This window comes from Protomyctophum bolini, assembly GCF_963924005.1.
Source record: "Protomyctophum bolini genome assembly, chromosome: 4".
Classification (NCBI taxonomy): Eukaryota; Metazoa; Chordata; class Actinopteri; order Myctophiformes; family Myctophidae; genus Protomyctophum; species Protomyctophum bolini.
In genome coordinates this window covers 52,236,814-52,249,834 of record NC_137865.1, presented here as the reverse complement: position 1 = coordinate 52,249,834, position 13,021 = coordinate 52,236,814, and the positions used below count along the sequence as shown (strand labels likewise).

The 13,021-nt window shown below is 46.0% G+C and overlaps 2 protein-coding genes across 2 annotated transcripts in view; one reads left to right on the top strand and one right to left on the bottom strand.

Annotated features, from left to right (window-relative positions):
- LOC308313636 (nuclear factor 7, ovary-like) overlaps window positions 1-13,021 on the bottom strand; it is a 283,858-nt gene that overhangs the window by 47,719 nt on the left and 223,118 nt on the right. The gene's annotated exons all lie outside the window — the stretch shown is intronic.
- The window catches only part of tjp1b (tight junction protein 1b), a gene marked incomplete at both ends in the record, with an annotated part of 89,594 nt that overhangs the window by 21,115 nt on the left and 55,458 nt on the right, over window positions 1-13,021 (top strand). The window contains 2 exons of the mRNA XM_080762310.1: window positions 10,539-10,595; window positions 11,602-11,726. Of these exons, the coding sequence (XP_080618436.1) occupies window positions 10,539-10,595; window positions 11,602-11,726 (182 nt within the window). The remainder of the gene's footprint in view (window positions 1-10,538; window positions 10,596-11,601; window positions 11,727-13,021) is intronic.

The following is a 13,021-nucleotide window of genomic DNA, read 5'->3' as shown; positions in this document are numbered from 1 at the left end:
GTGGTGTTGTATTTATATCTTGTTGTGGTGTTGTATTTATCTTGTCCAGAAGACCTGATACTGTATTCTAGAAACATTATACTGTCCGACTCATAACCCATTTAGACCTGAGGCCGATTCTAAGAAAAAGAAAAAAACACATGTTTTCTGAAAACAAAACCTATTATGTTTCTATATGTCAACCTTTTTCATGCCGCAGAAGTATCTGTATTTGGCTGCCATCCTCCATCTGAACATACTGTATGTAATGTACAAGTATCTGTATTTGGCTGCCATCCCCCATCTGAACATATGTAATATACAGTATCTGTATGTGGCTGCCATCCCCCATCTGAACATATGTAATATACAGTATCTGTATTTGGCTGCCATCCTCCATCTGAACATACTGTATGTAATGTACAAGTATCTGTATTTGGCTGCCATCCCCCATCTGAACATAATAATATGTACGGAAAGTCTGGCGTGGCATTGTGAAATCCATGATCTCGACTGTGGTCGAAAAAAAGTATGATGATTTCCCAGCATCCACCTCGTGTTTACTATTACGGGTGATGATTGGAGCTATAGAGATGGCTGAGTCTCTGAGAAATTTGGAGGGAATATTGTCATGGCCAGTGGCCTTGTGGGGTTGGAGGGCACTCAGTTGTCTAAGCACCTCCTCAGTTGTTACCATCTTTACAAACAAGTTTTTGTAGAAGGATTTGATTAACCAGCTGACTTCGCCAGATGGCGGCAGTATTGAGTTCACCAGTTCTCTCCTCCTGCCTGCATCTGGGATCTCTCAGAGAGAAACGATGAACCCGGAAGCAGCAGGACAAACATCTGATGTCTCCATAATAATTTAGAGTTGTAGTCCTGTTAGGTTGTGTTTACATTAGAGTTGTAGTCCTGTTAGGTTGTGTTTACATTAGAGTTGTAGTCCTGTTGGGTTGTGTTTACATTAGAGTTGTAGTCTTGTTAGGTTGTGTTTACATTAGAGTTGTAGTCTTGTTAGGTTGTGTTTACATTAGAGTTGTAGTCCTGTTAGGTTGTGTTTACATTAGAGTTGTAGTCTTGTTAGGTTGTGTTTACATTAGAGTTGTAGTCGTGTTAGGCTGTGTTTACATTAGAGTTGTAGTCCTGTTAGGTTGTGTTTACATTAGAGTTGTAGTCCTGTTAGGTTGTGTTTACATTAGAGTTGTAGTCTTGTTAGGTTGTGTTTACATTAGAGTTGTAGTCTTGTTAGGCTGCGTTTACATTAGAGTTGTAGTCTTGTTAGGCTGCGTTTACATTAGAGTTGTAGTCTTGTTAGGTTGTGTTTACATTAGAGTTGTAGTCCTGTTAGGTTGTGTTTACATTAGAGTTGTAGTCTTGTTAGGCTGCGTTTACATTGCGCTGATTTTTGTTTTGTTGCTATTTTTTTATTGGAATCCTGAAAAGTAAAAATGTGTATTTAATTTCAAATGCATTTAGTTATAGTTATGTTGACTTTATATGAACTAAATACAAATTATACTTTGGACATAATCAAATTACATCAAAACAATAATATATATTATCAATGTTCGGATATAACCTGCAGGCCGCTTTATGTGGTGGTGGGGGCCGCATGTGGCCCCCGGGCCTGTTCTGAGAACCGTTTCCACCACTGCAACCTGGGGGTTCCTCAGTCTCCCCCACCCCCCCACCACTCAACGACCACAAACATGTTGTGTGGAGAAACAATTCATTCAAGTACAGCTTAATGATGTGCATGTTTTATAGGCTACACACACACACACACACACACACACACACACACACACGCACAGAGCGGTTCAACTCTAATAAACAGCATGCTAAAACTCAGCGGGGTGTCAGCAGCTCTGCTCTCTGTGTGTGTGTGTGTGTGTGTGTGTGTGTGTGTGTGTGTTTGTGTGTGTGTGTGTGTGTGTGTGTGTGTGTGTGTGTGTGTGTGTGTGTGTGGTGCTGTGGAGGAGGAGGAGGAATGGATGCATGTATGCGGAGGAGAGGAGAGAGAGGAGAGAGAGGAGAGGAGAGGAGAAGCGGTGGGTTGTTTATAATCGATCCGTCGGCCTGATGGATGAACCCCGCGGTTAGAACTCAGTGGTTCGGTCCGTCCGGAGAGAGAGAGAGAGAGACAGAGAGAGAGAGAGAGAGAGAGAGAGAGAGAGAGAGAGAGAGAGAGGGGTGACAGGAGGAGATAGGAGGATTTAAGGACCGTACGGGACGGACCGGTACGGGTCCGAACCCCGAGGAGAGGAGAGAGGAGGAGAGAGGAGGAGGAGAGGAGAGGGGTGACAGGAGCAGGATTTACCGGACCGACACGGGACCGTACGGTGCGGTACGGCTCGGCACGGGTCCGTTACCCCGAAGAGAGAGAGGGGAGGAGGAGAGGAGAGGAGAACCTCTCCGTTCTCCATTACACTGGATGGACCGTTATAGAAAACAGGTCTGTTGTATGATGATGATGATGCTCTGTGTGTGTGTGTGTGTGTGTGTGTGTGTGTGTGTGTGTGTGTGTGTGTGTGTGTGTGTGTGTGTGTGTGAGTGAGAGAGAGAGAGAGAGAGAGAGATCGTGATATGCGCGTGTGAGCGTGTGTATGTTCCTGCATCATACTATGAGCGTGATGTGATATGCGCTTGTGTGCGTGTGTGTTTGTGTTTGTGCGTGCGAGTGTGTGTGTGTGTGACTGTGTGTGTGTGTGTACGTGCGCGCGGCCGCCATGTTGCTCTCCTCTGCGGCTACAGTGATGGTCGTTACTAGGGTGGTCGTCACGTCACGTGACTGCCCATGTCTGTTACGCTAATGACGTCATATCATGCCTAATTTAATTTAAATTGATGTCATTATTATATATCTGTCTGTCGACGTAGGCCTACAGTAGTGGGCTACACTGTGTGTGTGTGTGTGTGTGTGTGTGTGTGTGTGTGTGTGTGTGTGTGTGTGTGTGCTTGTGTGCGTGCATGCGTGCGCGTGTGTGTGTGTGTGTGTGTGTGTGTCCAGATGCCAGTGATGAGATGTGATTGCTTGGCTAACAGGTTAGCATGATGGGGAACAGAACAGCAACAGTCTGTCTTTGTGTTCGGGTTGGAGTGGAGCCCGTGTGTGTGTGTGTGTGTGTGTGTGTGTGTGTGTGTGTGTGTGTGTGTGTGTGTGTTCTGCTCTGGAACTACAGCTGTTAGCCGTTAGCCCCTTGCTAACAGTGCTTGCCAACCTAGCCGGTTGGCTATAGTAGCTATACAGCACTTGACTTGTCATTCCAGGGATGATGTCACTGACGCATCCTTGCTGTCTCTGCCCTATAGACGAATAATGTGGGGGAAGGGGGGTGGGGGCATTCGGCACCGCTAGTAGCTACACCTCCATCCGTCTTCAAACGCTTATCCGTAGTCGGGTCGCAAGGGGCAACAGCTCCACCACCAGAGAGCTCCAGACTTCCCTCTCCAGAGCAACACTAGCTAGTGACTTCCTCCCGGGGGATCCCGAGGGGCTCCCAGGCGGGTTTGGAGATGACCTCTGCGCCCAGGGGGGATCCCAACTCAATTCCGACAGAGCATTTAAGGGCCTTTCAAACGTGATGCCAAAATCATCATATATACAGTTAATATATGCGTGTGTGTGTGTGTGTGTGTGTGTGTGTGTGTGTGTGTGTGTTAGGTTGCGCACATGTAGGTAGTGAAAAACAACCATGCTGTTTTCGTGCTCAGACCCACCCAGCCACACACATAGCTCCGTAAGGGAGTCAAAAAACAGGAAATCATGTAAGCAGGTAAACAGGGAAAATAAACATATACAGTGAGGGGGAGATTCAGATTTTACGGGGGCCAGTTTCGAATTGCAGCCGTCCGTAGGTGCCCTTTGAGAGCGGTTTTGAAGGAGTCAAGGGCATGTCTTAATGACTGTTGGTAGGGCGTTCCACATTTTGGTGGCATAGGAGCTAAATTAAATTTGTCCCTTGTTTGTGCCGAATCTGGGTTGTACATGGTTTGTTGAACTCCCTCTGGTTTTGTGGGTGTGGACTTCGTTGACATTAAGGAAGTATCTAGACAGGTACCTGGGTATCTTAGTGGTTTAGTGAATCTTGTTTACCAGACCCATTGCAAGATGCTGTACTCTGTCGCCAACCCTAAGCCATTCCAGCCTGTCAAAGTGGGCAGGGGTGAGGTGGGTTTGAGGAGTGAGGACAAGTAGTATTGTTTATGGTTTATTGTTGTTTATTGTTTATAAGGATCCCCATTAGCTTTTGCCTTGACAAAAGCTAGTCTTCCTGGGGGGTCTGACACAGACAAACATTTAACATTTAACAAAGGCAATACTTACGATTGTTTACAAACACTAACTCAAAATAAAACATAGTAAAATAAAATATAAAATAAGAAATAAAAAACACACAAGAAAAACATCACTTTCAACAAATTATACATTTTAATTATTATTTTTCCCAGGGTTACCGCAGTATGGTTTACATAAGGTGTTCTTTTAACTTGATTTTAAAGATGAATTTTGTATTGGTTATACACTTTGGTAGTGCATTCCAACCTATTACTGCTCTATAGATAATAGAAGATTTAAGAATATTTGTTCTTGGTTTAAGTGCCACCAAAACACCCGAACTGGCTTGTCTAGTCATATGGTTATGTCCGTCTCTTACATGTGCTACCTGTTCAAAGAAATACTGTGGTTTTTTGTCCATTAATACATTTCTGAAAAACGTAAGAATACGTGAATGTAATCTATTCTCAACAACCATGATAGATTTCTGTGCATTTCTGCAGTCTGTGTCCTGTTGGAACACTGGAGAGCTAATCTGGCAGCTTTGTTTTGAGCTATTTGTAATTTATGTACGTCTGTTTTTGTAGCCAATGACCAAATGACTGGGCAATACTCAAGATGTGATAACACTAGAGCTTGAATTACTGTTTTCCTAGTGTTTAGTGTTATGTAGCTATAGAACATTTCCTGGTTACGGCAATACTTCTTCCCACTTTAGTTACTATATTGTCAATTTGTTTAGTCCAATTAAGTTTAGGATCTAGTACCACTCCAAGTAGTTTAGCCTCTGTTACCTGTTCTACTGGCTTCAGTAGTGACCGGCTCAGTTGAGGATCACCCTCTAGCTTGTCTAGATCCAAACACCATGCACCTGGTGCACTAGCCTGACCAGTTTGTTTTGAGAAGTCTGGAGCCTTAATTGTTTTAAGGGCCTCAGAGGTGCTGTGGTATACCAAGAGGTGCATGCATCGTCGAAGAAACCTTGTACGAGGGCTTCAAGGTGTTTTTGTTGACCAGAGTTTGTTTGTTTGTTCCACTATTGGCTTGTTTCTATTTGCTCCGCTGTTGGCTTGTTTCCGAGAGCTATCATTAAACACTCATCCCCTTTTGAATATTAATGAACAAAGCCTGAATTTTCCCTCAGGATCAATAGAGAACTATCTGTCTATTGTTTGCTTAACGGTTCAAATCGAGCGCCCACAACCCTGCTTGAGGGCCACTATAGTTCCACCCTCACTCCAGAGGGCCATTATAGTTCCACCCTCACTCCAGAGGGCCATTATAGTTCCACCCTCACTCCAGAGGGCCATTATAGTTCCACCCTCACTCCAGAGGGCCATTATAGTTCCACCCTCACTCCAGAGGGCCACTATAGTTCCACCCTCACTCCAGAGGGCCATTATAGTTCCACCCTCACTCCAGAGGGCCATTATAGTTCCACCCTCACTCCAGAGGGCCATTATAGTTCCACCCTCACTCCAGAGGGCCACTATAGTTCCACCCTCACTCCAGAGGGCCATTATAGTTCCACCCTCACTCCAGAGGGCCATTATAGTTCCACCCTCACTCCAGAGGGCCATTATAGTTCCACCCTCACTCCAGAGGGCCATTATAGTGCCACACTCACTCCAGAGGGCCAATATAGTTCCACCCTCACTCCAGAGGGCCACTATAGTTCCACCCTCACTCCAGAGGGCCACTATAGTTCCACCCTCACTCCAGAGGGCCACTATTGTTCCACACTAACTCCAGAGGGCCACTATAGTGCCACACTCACTCCAGAGGGCCAATATAGTTCCACCCTCACTCCAGAGGGCCACTATAGTTCCACCCTCACTCCAGAGGGCCACTATAGTGCCACACTCACTCCAGAGGGCCAATATAGTTCCACCCTCACTCCAAAGGGCCACTATAGTTCCACCCTCACTCCAGAGGGCCACTATAGAGCCACACTCACTCCAGAGGGCCAATATAGTTCCACCCTCACTCCAGAGGGCCACTATAGTTCCACACTCACTCCAGAGGCCCACTATAGTTCCACACTCACTACAGAGGGCCACTATAGAGCGCGAAAGTCCTGACGTCACTCGCTCATCCCCTCGATTCCCCTGGTTCACGGAAGTAATTTCTCTATCGAGAATAACATGGAGTTCATTTTATAATCTCTGAGTGACTGAAGACTGTTCTCTCTCTCTGTGTGACTGAAGACTGTTCTCTCTCTGTGTGACTGAAGACTGTTCTCTCTCTGAATGACTGAAGACTGTTCTCTCTCTGTGTGACTGAAGACTGTTCTCTCTCTCTGTGTGACTGAAGACTGTTCTCTCTCTGTGTGACTGAAGACTGTTCTCTCTCTGAGTGACTGAAGACTGTTCTCTCTCTGTGTGACTGAAGACTGTTCTCTCTCTCTGTGTGACTGAAGACTGTTCTCTCTCTGTGTGACTGAAGACTGTTCTCTCTCTGTGTGACTGAAGACTGTTCTCTCTCTGTGTGACTGAAGACTGTTCTCTCTCTGAGTGACTGAAGACTGTTCTCTCTCTGTGTGACTGAAGACTGTTCTCTCTCTGTGTGACTGAAGACTGTTCTCTCTGTGAGTGACTGAAGACTGTTCTCTCTCTGTGTGACTGAAGACTGTTCTCTCTCTGTGTGACTGAAGACTGTTCTCTCTCTCTCTGTGTGACTGAAGACTGTTCTCTCTCTGTGTGACTGAAGACTGTTCTCTCTCTCTCTGTGACTGAAGACTGTTCTCTCTCTGTGTGACTGAAGACTGTTCTCTCTCTGTGTGACTGAAGACTGTTCTCTCTCTCTGTGTGACTGAAGTCTGTTCTCTCTCTGTGTGACTGAAGACTGTTCTCTCTCTCTCTGTGACTGAAGACTGTTCTCTCTCTCTCTGTGACTGAAGACTGTTCTCTCTCTCTCTGTGTGACTGAAGACTGTTCTCTCTCTGTGTGACTGAAGACTGTTCTCTCTCTGTGTGACTGAAGACTGTTCTCTCTCTGAGTGACTGAAGACTGTTCTCTCTCTGAGTGACTGAAGACTGTTCTCTCTCTGAGTGACTGAAGACTGTTCTCTCTCTGTGTGACTGAAGACTGTTCTCTCTCTCTCTGTGTGACTGAAGACTGTTCTCTCTCTGTGTGACTGAAGACTGTTCTCTCTCTCTCTGTGTGACTGAAGACTGTTCTCTCTCTGTGTGACTGAAGACTGTTCTCTCTCTCTGTGACTGAAGACTGTTCTCTCTCTCTCTGTGACTGAAGACTGTTCTCTCTCTCTGTGTGACTGAAGACTGTTCTCTCTCTGTGTGACTGAAGACTGTTCTCTCTCTGTGTGACTGAAGACTGTTCTCTCTCTGAGTGACTGAAGACTGTTCTCTCTCTGAGTGACTGAAGACTGTTCTCTCTCTCTCTGAGTGACTGAAGACTGTTCTCTCTCTGTGACTGAAGACTGTTCTCTCTCTCTGTGTGTGACTGAAGACTGTTCTCTCTCTGTGTGACTGAAGACTGTTCTCTCTCTGTGTGACTGAAGACTGTTCTCTCTCTCTGTGTGACTGAAGACTGTTCTCTTTCTGTGTGACTGAAGACTGTTCTCTCTCTGTGTGACTGAAGACTGTTCTCTCTCTCTGTGTGACTGAAGACTGTTCTCTTTCTGTGTGACTGAAGACTGTTCTCTTTCTGTGTGACTGAAGACTGTTCTCTCTCTCTCTGTGTGACTGAAGACTGTTCTCTCTCTCTCTGTGTGACTGAAGACTGTTCTCTCTCTGTGTGACTGAAGACTGTTCTCTCTCTCTCTGTGTGACTGAAGACTGTTCTCTCTCTGTGTGACTGAAGACTGTTCTCAATTCAATTGAATTCAACAGGCTTTATTGGCATGACGTTTTACAAGTGTTGCCAAAGCACAATCACAGATATTACAAACAACAACACATTTTGGGAAGAACTCCTCTCTAATATTTGTGTAGTTTTTACATTGTGTTAAAAAGTGTAACTCTGTCTCTATAGCTCCGTCATCACAGTGACAGCACAGCCTCTCCTCTCTGGGCAGCCAGGTCTGTCTGTGTCTGCCCTTCTCTATTGCCAGACTATGATCACTCAGTCTGTACATTGTCAAAGTCTTTCTGAGGTTTTTGTCAGTTACTGTGGTTAGGTAGTCTGCCACAGTATACTGTCTGTTTAGAGCCAAATATGTTTCTAGTTTGTGTTGTGATTGTGTGAGTTCGTTCCAATATGTGATGTATTGATATTTTTCTTTAGTTATAATTTGGTTGGGTCTAATCTTCTGAGTGATAGTGTAGCTGCACTCAGGCTGTCTGGGGTTTGTGATGTCAGAAGGTGAGAGGTCAGCTAGTTTCAAAACCAGCTGACTGAGGGGGCTCTTTTGGATGTCCAACTCTTGGCAGGCAAGGGCTTTATAATGGTAACAGGCAGGGTCACTCTTTTTAATATGGCTCCAGAATTTAATAGATCTTTTCTGTATATTTAGACGTAAAGGATATTGGCCTAATTCAGCCCGGCATGCAGAGTTTGGGCATTTTCTTTGTACCCTGATAATAGTTTTGCAGAACTCTGCATGCAGGATCTCAACTGGATTTTTGTCCCATTTTGCCCAATCACTTTGTAATATAATGCATATATAATGCATATAATAATAATAATAATAATAATAATGCATATATAATGCAATTGATTCTATAACTGATTTTAATATTTTGAGCTATGTCCTAATTGGAATTTGGATTTGAATTGAACGCTTGATGGCATAAAAAGCCCTTTTTGCCTTGTCTTTGAGTTCCTTCACAGCTGAACAGAAATTCCCAGTGGAAGTAATTTGTAAACCTATACACACTAAACCCAAGCGTTTAGGTTTTAAACAGTTTTAAACACATCATTTGTAACACTTTTTAAACGTGTCACAGTGTTTAGATTATAAACAGAAGAACATGTTTAATCGCCTGTAACACTTTTTAAACACATAAACGTGTTTAGTTTTAACAATCAAAGTCAGTCATATAGGTGTTTAGAATTTGAACACTAGGTGTTCTCGTGAGGTGTTTGAGTGAACTCGTGTTCTACTGTATTGTATGAATATTAATAAACACTTGGTGTTTTATTATTAAACACATGGTGTTTAGGTTTAAACGCGTCACATGTTCCAGGGATTTACAGTGTATAGGTATGTATAGGTATTTGTCCTTTCTATTTGGGTCCCACCTATTTTGAACACTGGTTGATTCTTCTGTAACCGTGATCGCTTTTGGAAGGTAATAATTTTGGTCTTCTTCATATTTACTGTCAGGGCCCAGGTCTGACAGTACTGATGAAGAATGTTCAGGCTTTGCTGAAGACCTTCTCTAGTTGGGGACAGTATGACTAGGTCATCTGCATAAAAGAGACATTTAATGTGTGACTGTGTGACTGAAGACTGTTCTCTCTCTGTGTGACTGAAGACTGTTCTCTCTCTGTGTGACTGAAGACTGTTCTCTCTCTGAGTGACTGAAGACTGTTCTCTCTCTGAGTGACTGAAGACTGTTCTCTCTCTGTGTGACTGAAGACTGTTCTCTCTCTCTGTGTGTGACTGAAGAATGTTCTCTCTCTGAGTGACTGAAGACTGTTCTCTCTCTGTGTGTGACTGAAGACTGTTCTCTCTCTCTGTGTGACTGAAGACTGTTCTCTCTGTGTGTGACTGAAGACTGTTCTCTCTGTGTGTGACTGAAGACTGTTCTCTCTCTCTGTGTGACTGAAGACTGTTCTCTCTGTGTGTGACTGAAGACTGTTCTCTCTGTGTGTGACTGAAGACTGTTCTCTCTCTCTGTGTGACTGAAGACTGTTCTCTCTGTGTGTGACTGAAGACTGTTCTCTCTCTGCTCTCTGTCCGTCCGTCCGTCCGTCCGTCCGTCCGTCCGTGCGTGCGTGCGTGCGTGCGTGCGTGCGTGCGTGCGTGCTTCATACAGAATGTTGGACAGTTTTATTAAATTAACAGCACACACGTTGTGGTGTAGCCACTAGCTAGCATTAGTAGCTGCTCCTGGAGGGAGGGGCTTTGCTCTAGGGGGGGGGGGGGGGCATGCAGAGAGCCAGTTCATCTCCTCTGCTCTGCTCCTCTGTTCAGTCTGGCACTGAAAAGGTTAAGTCCGATTCAGCACTTTCTACCCTGTGGAGGATGATGGATGTTTCCTCCTGCCGACCTCTGTGGACCCCGCGTGAGCTTACAAATCTACTGTAGATCTATATATACATCTGTGGATTAAAGTGTGTGTGTGTGTGTGTGTGTGTGTGTGTGTGTGTTTCAGAGTGCAGCGATGGAGGAGACTGTCATATGGGAGCAGCACACTGTAACACTGCACAGGGTAGGTGTCTGTCGCACGCACGCACACACGCACGCACGCACCCACGCACAAACACACGCACGCACGCACGCACACACACACGCACGCACGCACAAACACACGCACGCACACACGCACGCACGCACGCACGCACGCACACACGCACGCACCCATGCTGCGGGTTACAAATCAGGGGGCGTGATCAATTCAGTTATTTTTTCATTTTTTGGGGTGGTTGGCCTCTCCTTCTACTACGTTCACTTCCTTGTTTACGGAAAGGTTTATTAAATGGAGGTAAAGTCACCAACGTCATTTCCGCTATCACGCAATTCCAGATGGGAGCTCTCCATGGTCCTAAAGACTGCCTCGTATCTCCTAATCTATGGAGCTCTCCATGGTTCTGAAAGAATGCCTATAATCTATGGAGCTCTCCATGGTTCTGATCTCCTAATCTATGGAGCTCTCCATGGTTCTGAAAGACTGCCTATAATCTATGGAGCTCTCCATGGTTCTGAAAGACTGCCTATAATCTATGGAGCTCTCCATGGTTCTGAAAGAATGCCTATAATCTATGGAGCTCTCCATGGTTCTGAAAGAATGCCTATAATCTATGGAGCTCTCCATGGTCCTAAAGACTGCCTCGTATCTCCTAATCTATGGAGCTCTCCATGGTTCTGAAAGAAGGTGCCTTCTACGTGTATATTCGTAGACAACCGTTTACTCCATAAATACGAATGCGTCGTCTGTCTGTTTAGCGTTTAGCGTTGCTCTCCTCCGTCACGTTTTAAATCCTGCTCCGTTGAGCTGCAGCTTTTGACAATGAATGGATGATAAGAGCGCCCCTCACTTCACACGGGTGTGATTTTTTATGTATTATCATGTGTCGTTCTTGCGTACTGTAAATCGCTCTGGATTAAGAGTGTCTGATAAAATGCCTGAATTGTACATTGTATACGTGTGTGTGTGTGTGTGTGTGTGTGTGTGTGTGTGTGTGTGTGTGTGTGTGTGTGTGTGTGTGTGTGTGCAGGCACCAGGCTTCGGCTTCGGCATCGCCATCTCCGGCGGTCGAGACAACCCTCACTTCCAGAGCGGAGAAACCTCCATCGTCATCTCAGACGTCCTAAAGGGAGGGCCTGCAGAGGGCCTGCTACAGTGAGTGTGTGTGTGTGTGTGTGTGTGTGTGTGTGTGTGTGTGTGTGTGTGTGTGTGTGTGTGTGTGGGTCCTTTTGAGGAAGCAAGCATGATTGGTTGAACATCTTTATTTTTTTTTAACATTTTTTATCCCACGATTTTGCAACCCAGTTTTTTCACCCAGTGCCAATTATCTAATGCAATCCTGGGCGTTAAACACTTCCTCTGCCAACCTGGGGGGGCAGCGGACTGACCTCATGCCTCCTTCTATGCATGCTGCTTCTTTACACCTGACAGGGGGGAGTTTCCCTGGTTGGACGTAGCGCGTGGAAGGAACACGTTATTCCAACCAGTTCCTTTCCCCTCCATCAGGCGCCCCGGTTGGCCAGAGGGAGGTCGTTTTAGAGACCAGGATTACTGCATGTTTTTGTAAGGGTACCTACCCTAGGGGACACGGGGAGAACATGTGAGGGTACCTACCCTAGGGGACACGGGGAGAACATGCAAACTCCACACGGAAATGCCCTTTCGCCAACCCCGCCTCGGGTATGGGCACTGATGATGCGAAGGAGGGAACACGACCCCAGCGCCCACAGCGTCCCCAGTGGGAATCGAACCCAGGACCTTCTAGCTGTGAGGCGACAGCACTACCAACTGTGCCACCGTGTCCCTGGTTGAACAGCTTTCTAACCGTGCTTCAAACCACATTAGTTCACCGGCTAATCAAACAAACAATTCAGCCGTGCTTTTCTCCCAGAGCGCAGCAGACTGGGTGGCTAGGCTAGCTAGTTTCTGTTCTCCCAGAGAGCAGCAGACTGGGTGGCTAGGCTAGCTAGTTTCTGTTCTCCCAGATAGCAGCAGACTGGGTGGCTAGGCTAGCTAGTTTCTGTTCTCCCAGAGCGCAGCAGACTGGGTGGCTAGGCTAGCTAGTTTCTGTTCTCCCAGAGCGCAGCAGACTGGGTGGCTAGGCTAGCTAGTTTCTGTTCTCCCAGAGAGCAGCAGACTGCGTGGCTAGGCTAGCTAGTTTCTGTTCTCCCAGAGAGCAGCAGACTGGGTGGCTAGGCTAGCTAGTTTCTGTTCTCCCAGAGAGCAGCAGACTGGGTGGCTAGGCTAGCTAGTTTCTGTTCTCCCAGAGAGCAGCAGACTGGGTGGCTAGGCTAGCTAGTTTCTGTTCTCCCAGAGAGCAGCAGACTGGGTGGCTAGGCTAGCTAGTTTCTGTTCTCCCAGAGCGCAGCAGACTGGGTGGCTAGGCTAGCTAGTTTCTGTTCTCCCAGAGCGCAGCAGACTGGGTGGCTAGGCTAGCTAGTTTCTGTTCT